This window comes from Strix aluco, chromosome 23 (genome assembly GCF_031877795.1).
Source record: "Strix aluco isolate bStrAlu1 chromosome 23, bStrAlu1.hap1, whole genome shotgun sequence".
Taxonomy (NCBI): Eukaryota; Metazoa; Chordata; class Aves; order Strigiformes; family Strigidae; genus Strix; species Strix aluco.
In genome coordinates, this window is record NC_133953.1 from 2,585,383 (window position 1) to 2,594,781 (window position 9,399).

Here is a 9,399-nt window from a genome sequence, read left to right on the forward strand (position 1 = left end):
AAACTGTTTGCTCCCAGGGTGATTCATGGCCAAGCAGTGATCGGTGTCTTTATTTACTGTCTTAGAATTCTACATATTTATGCAGCTAAAGGTATGAGGGCGTATACATTGGCAGCTGCAGAGCGCATGAAATTGCTGCGAAGACTTGATGCTAAGGAACACAGAGGAAAGGTAATACAGACCATTTTGTCCTGCAAACAGTGGTGTTTGGGATGGGCGTGGGCTTTGCATGACTGAGAGCAACTGATGCCCTGGAAAATCCAGCTGTATCTCTGTTACTGCAAAGGAAGCCTTGGACATTGATATGCCTTGTTTAGGTGCCTCTGGCAGAAGATTAAAATTAGGTGGGATGAGAATGAGCTTTTTCTTTTTTCAGCCCATGGTTCATAGAGTGATCTAAGACAACACTGGTCCTGGAAAATATGTGCATGTTGACAATATGTGCATGTTGACGATGGCTGAGGGGAGACCTCATCGCCCTCTACAACTACCTGAAAGGAGGTTGCAGAGAACTGGGGATGAGTCTCTTCAAGTAATGAGTGATAGGACAAGAGGTAATGGCCTCAAGTTGTGCCAGGGAAGGTTTAGACTGGATGTTAGGAAGCATTTCTTTACAAAGCAGGTAGTCAGGCATTGGAATGGGCTGCCCAGGGAGGTGGTGGAGTCCCCATCCCTGGAGGGGTTTAAGAGTCGGGTTGACATAGCACTGAGGGACATGATGTAGTTGAGGACTGTCAGTGTTAGGCTAATGGTTGGACTAGATGATCTTCAAGGTCTTTTCCAACCTAGACGATTCTGTGATTCTGTAATAGCCTCTGAGGCCGAAGGTTTTATGAAGAGCAGATTTATGCTAGGAGCGCTGCACCTGACATAAACAGGGTTTCAAAAATGCAGGATTTGGGTTGTCATCCAAATTAGGGCTGAAGAACACTAGAGGTTCAGCAGAAGGTGGGAAATGCCCCCCATCTTGTGACGCCATGGGTCCTAACAGGTGGGATTCAAAACCTGCCTGTGAATTGTCTTTGGTTTATGCACCATAATCCCTGGGATTCTAGATATCAGTCAGCCCAGAATGCCTTTCCTCATTCCTTGTTTTATGATAGCATCTGCTTCTAGACTCTCACATTTTATCTGCTGTACTGCTATTTTCAGACTCCTCTGCTGGTGGCTGTCACTGCCAGGCAGCCAGCTATTGTCTATGATTTGATCCAGACAGGAGCAGATGTCAATGCTGTAGACAATAAAGGGCAGTCGGCTTTACATCTTGCTGCGACATACGGGTATGCCCAAGTTCTTCAGGTAGGAAAAGCTTTTATGGTTTTAATTGCTAGCAATATAAACCTACAATAAAGTCCCAATATTGGTGTCTCTAAATAACTGTCTCAGAAGGCAAGATGTCAGTAAGCAATGAAGACTGACCAAAGTCTCCTTTTCCATTGTGTTAGGAATCGACTTCCCAGGTTATTCCTGTTTTAGGACTATACTTGCAGCTAACATCAGCCTTCTGTTACAGAGGAAATGGCTTTAACGTATCTGTGGGGGAAAATAAACTCTTTCTGTAGATTATAGCTCTAAATCTGCTGATGACAGGCCAGGCCGGGTGGGCTTGCTCTGTCTTGAGCCCTCAGTGTCGTACTGATGCCTGTGTTGGAGGGGGTTCCCCAGAGGCTGCAGGCAGCTGTGGGGTGTAAGGAGAGGGAGCAATAACACTAGTGTGAAACCCCTTCCCTGATGTCAGTGTCATCCAGACGGGAGCAACGGATCATGTCTAGATTCAAGCCAACGGAAGAGAGAGCAGATGTGACGCTGTAGATGGAGCCAGCACAGGCACAGCCTTCCAAATGAGACACGTTTTTCAGATTTTATGCAAGACCAAGATCCATCAAGATTTTCCAGAGTGTGAGAGAAACTAGGCAGTCCTCTACGGCCAGAATCTACTAGGACTTGCATGACTTACATGACCAGATCCTTGTTTCCCTGTTGCTTCACACATCTTTCTGTAGACAGGGACTAGTGCCAGCCAGGCTCTGAAGAGCAAATTAGCACATTAGAAAAGGCACTGTGGGAATTTTTTGGAAGGGATTACATAGCAGAGATAAGCCTACTAGAACGTGTCTCTTAAATATTTAGCTATTGGCCATAAAATGGAATTAATGTGCCTTCGTGTCAGGACTGAGCACAGACAGCTTCAAGGCAGAGTTTCACTGTCAACCAGTTGGTTGGACTGGATGATCTTCAAGGTCTTTTCCAACCTAGACAATTCTGTGATTCATGGCAGCAGCACGGCTGCTGCTGAGTTTCCCCGAGGGCAGGGCACAGGGTCCTCTGAGTATGAGGGGTGTGCCAGTGGAAGTGCCCGGGAGTACCTGCCATGCTGGCAGCCCGTCTCCGGTATTCATTACCTCTGCCTTGCACGTGCCCTGGGTTAAGCTGTGAGCAGGCAGTTAATGTGTAACACTGTGAGTTCTCTGGAAAAGAGGTGTTTCATTCAGTGGAAAAAAGTGTTTTAACAAAGCTTCCCAGAGTGCCTCGTGATGGTTTGTGTTTTGGTTTTTGGTTTTGTGGGGGTTTTTTTTCCTTGTAACAAAAAAGGAAAATGCACACAGGTTTGCTTCTTGATATGGTCAAAGCCATGAAATGCTTTATGGTTAGTTGGTTTGTTTATTGTAATTGTTTTTCCTAACGAATTAAACATCTAATCTCTAATCATCAGGCAGCTCAGAGCTACTTGTCAATATTTGATCTGTATATATTATAGTATTGTTATGAGAGGAGAGCACAGGCCCTAACCCTTCTGGATAATCTTTCAGCAGAAGGATTCTGTCCTGTGCCTTGTCTAACTTGATGAGGTTCTGGATGAGTCGCTGCACTGCAAAAATTCTCAGCCAAGATGCTGTAATGTGAACAAGTTGCTTTATTCAATCAAGAGAAAAAAATGTATTATCTGTAAAAATATAGACAAGGAGCTACTTGGCTACATCACATCAAATCTATCGCTTTCTGAAGTCAGAGAGTTTTAAAATTTTCACTCTCTGCTAAATCCAAGCAGTGCTCATTTCCAGACCGCTATTTCATGTTCTGCATCCTCATTGCTGCAGTCCCTGCAACAAGCTGTGGTTTTAACCTGTCACACTGCTGCACATCTGCTGCACATTAAAAAGAAAAAGTAAATAAGCCCAGCCGGAGAATTTCCAGTGTCAGCAAACTTTTCGGTAATAAAGTTTGGCTGTACATGTTGAGGAGAGATTTTCATTTATCCTTGCCAAGAATAACTCAAAATAAATATGAATTGGTGCCTTTGATTAATGCAGGGCGGAAGCAAGGAGGCTAGCACTCTTGAGCTGGAGGCAGCGACTTGATTTTAGTGTTCTGAACTGAGAACTCGACAGGATTCTGTACTTAGGTGGGATTTAGGAAACTAGGAAACATGATCATCTTGTGTAACCCTGGATGTCCCCGTTAGGAAATAGATTCACAACACTGAAATCTAGTGTCAAATGTCTCAGTTTGTAGTTAAACGATTATCTGATGGTTTGTTTGTTTTTTTTTAAATTTTGTTATTTTTGACTGATTTTGGCTTGGGCAGTATTCTGCTGAACTAAACTTTTCCATTTCTCTGTTGCTTCTAGGTTATACTGTCACTAGGTTTCCCTCTCGATTTAGAAATGAAGGATTTTGAAGGTAAATCCCTTTGTACAAATATTTTATAGCGGTATTAAAAAAAAAAACAAACTCTATTGGCTATTTTATTGACTGATGCTCACTGGTATTTGGTGGTGTGCTAGGAGGCCAGAGTGGCCTCAGACTGCCTGGGGGAGTCGTTGCTGTGCACTTAAATGCTGCAGAGTTCAATGGTGCTGATGATTCAGTGGTGATTCAACGCACAACTGGAACTGAGCACATGCTGGGTGCCCCAGAAAGTGTCTGTACAGCCAATATGGTACCTTTGAAACCAGAGAAGGACTGTGCCTTAACAACAGATGTGCAGAAATGCATATGCTCTCCCTGCCAGCCCTCGCTTCCTCTCTGTACTTCACTATCTTCATTGGAACTGCTGCTATCTTCTTCCTGTACTTGGTTTTTCCAGGCCATACCCCACTCCACTGTGCTGTTCTGGCCCACAATGTCCTGCTCCGGGAGCAGGGTTGCCAGATGCTGACGGAGGAGCAGCAGAAAGATCTTCAGCACCAGAGTGAAGAGCTGGAGTCCTGTATCCACCTCCTGGTGCAGACAGGAGCCTCCATCTACAGCCGGGTAAGGAATCAGCCCAGTTATCTGTACGCTTTTTGTTTGTACGGGAACTCTCCCCTGTCCTGCCTGATGCTTGTGCTGTGCTCAAACTATAGAACTGGAGAAGGAATGAACTGCTGACAGAAGGACCAAGCCCATTCGCCTTTCAAGTGACTGGTAGCAGAGTTAGTTGCTGCCTTTTGGAGTTATTTTCTTGCAGCCTGGAGCAAACACTGGACAGTAAGAGTGCCACTGAAGGGAAGGAGATTCTCAACATTAGTTGCAGAGCTGGCCTGGACTTTTCTCCAATGAGTTTATATAAAATCTTCAGGTTGTTCTGCAGGACATTTCTAATTTTGTTTGGTTTTTCTTCTGTTTTTAAATAGGATGTGAAAAGCAACAAGACTGTTCTTCATTATACAGTCCAGGATGGGAACATCTCCCTGCTCAGATACTTCTTGGAGCTGAATGCTTTCAAGTCCAAGGACTTTGTCAACAACAAGGTGAGTCAGGCCATGCACGGACAGGATTTGTGTGCACATCCACAGGCAGAGGGATGCTGAGAGCAGTGCGAGAGCTGTGCTGTGGTGGGAGGCTGCGTGCAGAGACGTGAGGAGATCTGTGGGGTCCTGCAGAAACCAGTTATTCTCTTCCCACACATGTTTTTTTTCTGGAGGGAGAGAGCAAGAGTTTGTGAATCTGAATTTTTTTTTTTTTTTTAACCTGAAACTGCATTTTCCAGTAAATAGACGCTTCACCTGGAAAGAAGTGCTGGGCTTGAACTCTTGAGTTGTGTCATGAAATGCAGGCCCCTCTCTCAGCAGGTAGTAGCTGACAGAATGAGAGAGCAAGATAACCAGAGAAGAGAAAGGACATGGGAAGTAGTTACTTGAGGAGGACCATGAACTTTATTACATTAGACTGAAGACTGAGAAAACAGATCTGCAATGATGCAATGGTTTGCTCTTGGCAGCAGCATAGTACAGAAAGATGGCAGTTTAGGGCAGCAATGTATCAGGTAATCTCCCCTGTCAAACGTGCCATCCATAGGAAGGATGAAGCTCCTGTTTCAGTTAAAGGAGATGGTGATTCTTTCTGCCTTAAATGTAATTTGCAAGTCTTCTGGCTCTGTTTGTGCCTGGGCACAAACTGGTTACTGTGATGGTTGCCTGCAAGTTTGAGCCTGGAGAATCAAAATATTCACGGGACCCACCAAGCCCTAACAGCTGACAGACACGTACTACAGGTGGTGAACCAGTGGCTGACATTGCCAGGCAGGTGAAGCATGGGGAAACCAGCTCTTTGAAGCAAGGCAACATCCTTGCTGAGCATGCGGGAGCTTAGGCACTGCGGCAAGTAGACCACCTCTGACTCTGGGGGCTCAAGACCCCGCTTTAGCTACTCTATACAACCTGCTCACCGAGCTGAAATTTTGCTAACATCGGTTCCTCAGTGCAGGGTTTCTGGAAGCACAGCCGTTCCTAGGTTGCATAAGGCAAGCTAGAAACCTTCCCAGTGCTGCGGTTGTGTCACCCATCCCCTTGCTGCCCCATGCTTCACCTCTGAGCAGATACCAAGCAGTGACACTATCTTGCAGATGTATCAGCTTCACCCATCCTCCTAAGCAAAAATCCTGACATTCCTGTGCCTTAGCTAAGACGTTGCTCTGCAGCATCAGCCAGATCTTTGGCTCTTGACTAGCTGCCCCCTCTCAGCAGGACTAAGTGGGTGATTCTGGGTGCTTCTGCAGAAGGGGGGTACCCTTGAGCAGGAAAGGACAGAGGAAGGGAGGACAAGACTAGGGCTCCCTGTTTTGAGAAGGTCAGTACATTAGCTTTTCATTTCAAGAGTTTCAGTCCCTTAGTCTTATTTCTACTCCTTAAAGCATCCACATCCTTGTGTCCATCAGAAAGGAATTGGATGTTTCCTATCAGCTGAGTTGCTCACTTGGGAAGAACATACTGGGCAGCCTCATGGGCTTTTTTCCCCTACAGATTTCTGTTGGACTAGAGAAAACATGTTTTTCTTTGTGTATGTGGGTAATAACACTGAGTTGCTGTCTTTCTGTACAGTGAAGTGCCTTATGTTGCCTTTTCACTACATTTTTTCTATATCTTTTAAGACCCATTAGGCAGGTGCTAGCTTGCTATGGGAGTCTGCTGTTGTCTCTTGATCACAATCCTGTGAGAGCTTCCTACTGTGATAAGATCACTTAGAGTCTTCAGTCTCGTTGGTGAGCTGTCTGGGACAGTGAGAAATATGATGGCAAGGTTGTCTGATACCCATCCTGACTCTTTAGCTCTTCCAAGTATGAAGAAGACAAGAAAACAGGGATGCTGGAGTCCGTGTTTTGGCTGCTTTGGCTCACCCACTGCTTGCTGTGGCTGTCTCATTCCAAATGCATTTCCTCGTGGATTTCACAATGAGAAAAGCATTGAGGCCTTTGAGGTATTTTTCACCAGAAGGATTCCTAGAGCTCACGTATTGGTGCTCTGGACCTTTGTCTCACGTGAGCCCTATTCAAGTCAATGGCAGGCTTTGAGATCAGGCATTGTCAGGTGCCTTGTTTCCTTAGCCCCGTGCCTGGCTTTGGAAGCTATGAAGTGCTCCTGCCACAAAGACACAGCAAACAAATGCAGATGTTTCCATTTTAACAAGAAGTCCTATAAAGAGCTTGTAACTATCCCTTGACTCTATGGGATGATAAAATTGACAAGGATCTGCTTATTCAGGGCTTTTAAAAAATGCCTTGTCTGAGAATAGCTTTTAAGATTTTGCTGGTTTGTGCTGCGATGTCCCTTACATCTCAGTGCTAAATAGGACCTGAAAATCATGTTTATTCCTTTTAACAACTGGAATAGTAATACATGTTGCAATTTGTGTCCAACCTTCCAAGTTCATGACAAATGTATGGCCGTTTCCGAGAGAAAAAAAATATACAGCTGCCTAAATGAGACTTCTTGCAGGCTAAAAATACCTTGCCTTGTGCATTTGCTTGTTAGGTTTTTCTCATTTAAAACCGTTACCAGTCATACCTGACTAGGCAGGGGCACAGATTTCTACACGGTCTGGTGACAGCAGAGCTTTTCTGCACCATGTTGCAGCGTGCTCTGCCCTGCGCCCCCGCGCGGCTTCGCACCGAGGTTTGTCCATCATTTCTGTGCAGATCCTGTTTCTGGCAAGGCTGGAGTCAATATATGCTTAAGTAGACTCTTGACCTCAGGACTATGCTTGATGACAGTACTATGAAACTAAAGCCAAGCACTACCTTTAGCACTCTGGGAAGGAACCAGGAGAAGGTTTGGAGCCTGACATGTCTGCTGCAGAGCCAAGCCACCTGCAGCCCTGTTGGTCCACAGTACACAAAGTCACTGAGGGACATGGGCTGGTGACCCTCTGGTTCAGCTGGACCACCGAGATGTCTTGGCACCTTTCAAAGCACCTCTTTTTAATGCCAGGAGTTTGGTGACCTGGGAGGACTCGTGCAGCCAAAGATGTCTGGTATCCAAGAGATCAGTCTGAGCCTCACATATAACCTGTTGGGTCTGGTGTTCACTTGTGTCAAGGTCTCTGCAACTTTCTAGCACGTAAAAGTGATTGTAAAAAGGAGTAGTGGAGGTCTGTGCAGTAAAAACAGGTCTGCTATTGTCAATCCTTGTGTAGCCCATGTGTGATGGGTAACACAGCATAATGTCTTTTGTGTCCCTTAGACTTTGTTTCCCAGTGAAATAGTTCCTATTGTTTCTCCTGGATAAATATGCATGTTACATGACCTCTATCCTTCTGGTTTTCAAATAACTCATCAGGTCTCTGCTTACGCAAGGGTAGGATTTAGCAGATGGTTGCAGAGTTGATTAGGAGTGTTGCTGATACAGGACTACTTGTTAGCTGTACCCAAAGCATCAAAGCCCCCCAATTTGTAGTGCTCTGAGAGAAAAATCTAAATCCACAAATCTCCTGCATGAGCAGCCATACGTAGGAGAAACAGAGCAGGGATACTCCCTCACTTTCTGGTAAGTAATCACGTGAGGCTTCTTCAGCTCTCGTTTCACAAATCTCTGTTTCTAGGACAATTCTGAGTAGGTGGCACAGCTTATCAGGAGGTTTCTCTTTTTTCTTCCACTACATTAGGCACATGGCAACACAGCTTTGCATATGGCAGCTGCATTGCCTCGTGACAAGAACCAGAAAGAAATCATCCAGTTGCTCCTTGACCACGGGGCAGACCCAAGCATCCGAAACTTAGACAACGATCAGCCAATCCATATGGCTCCTTCTGGAAAAGCTGGGGATCAGGTACATGATTCACGTTGCTACTACTTCCTAACACATCTGTGCACACCACAGCTGCCTGTCCTTACCAGGGGAACAGTGAGGACAAGTTGTATGACATGGGTCTGACGTGGCAGTGGGGTAGACCTGGGGGTTCCCCACTTCAGTAAATTTGTAATTGAGGAGCACAAGGCAGGTATTAGCTGGTACTCCAAATACACCTGGGGGAGGTATCAATATGCAGTTCTTTCATAATGACAGCAAATCCCAAGGGATGATGGGCCTTCATGCCTACAGGTATGAAAAGGCTCCTGGAGCTCATTGTAGACTCTGATATGTTTATATGTGTATTTAGTTACACATACACACGTATGTAAGTGTGTGTGTGTATGTATTGGGGTGTCTGCATGCACGGTTTCATAGGGTAGATTATGAACTTCTACATTTTTTGGCAGGTTAGGCATTTGCTGAAGAAAGGGAAAGTTGCGTCTGCATTCGTTTCTTGTCGCCGAAATGCCAGATCCTAGGTTGCCTGCAATTTCTGGAATGGCTTCAACTTCAGCTTGCTGATTGCACAAGGCCTCTTAGAAAAACTGTGAGGATGGTTCACCAACACATCTCTGCTCTTAGACTTTTTAAAGCAGGGTGGGCTGAGAGTGTTTCTCAACCTGTGGATCACGAGTTGCATGTAAGATATCAGGAGATGGGCTTTCAAATGGTTGAAAACTTTATTTTTGTTAACAAAGAATACTAATAAACCTCAAGCATTGCTTGCAAGCAAGGAGGCAAGCAAAGCAAATGGCTGTTACATAAATAAGCAAATGTTCAAAGTACAGCCAGCCTTTGATTTGGTGGCAGCTCAAACCCATGGTGGTGACAGAACACAAGATGGTAGTT

General features: G+C 45.2%; 1 protein-coding gene across 1 annotated transcript; it reads left to right on the forward strand.

Annotated features, from left to right (window-relative positions):
• Window positions 1–83: 83 nt before the first annotated feature.
• Window positions 84–9,076, forward strand: NFKBID (NFKB inhibitor delta). The gene is made up of 7 exons (XM_074848684.1): window positions 84–171; window positions 1,153–1,299; window positions 3,630–3,681; window positions 4,088–4,254; window positions 4,617–4,733; window positions 8,362–8,526; window positions 8,958–9,076. The coding sequence occupies exons 1-7, from the start codon at window positions 94–96 to the stop codon at window positions 9,027–9,029; spliced, it is 798 nt and encodes a 265-aa protein (XP_074704785.1). The 5' UTR covers window positions 84–93; the 3' UTR covers window positions 9,030–9,076.
• Window positions 9,077–9,399: the final 323 nt, after the last annotated feature.

Bases quoted from the DNA above. Each gene is read 5' to 3' on its own strand.
- NFKBID (XM_074848684.1), top strand. From the start codon at position 94: ATGAGGGCGTATACATTGGCAGCTGCAGAGCGCATGAAATTGCTGCGA. The intron at 172-1,152 runs GTAATACAGACC...TGCTATTTTCAG, and splicing joins CTAAGGAACACAGAGGAAAG to ACTCCTCTGCTGGTGGCTGT. The intron at 4,734-8,361 runs GTGAGTCAGGCC...CCACTACATTAG, and splicing joins AGGACTTTGTCAACAACAAG to GCACATGGCAACACAGCTTT.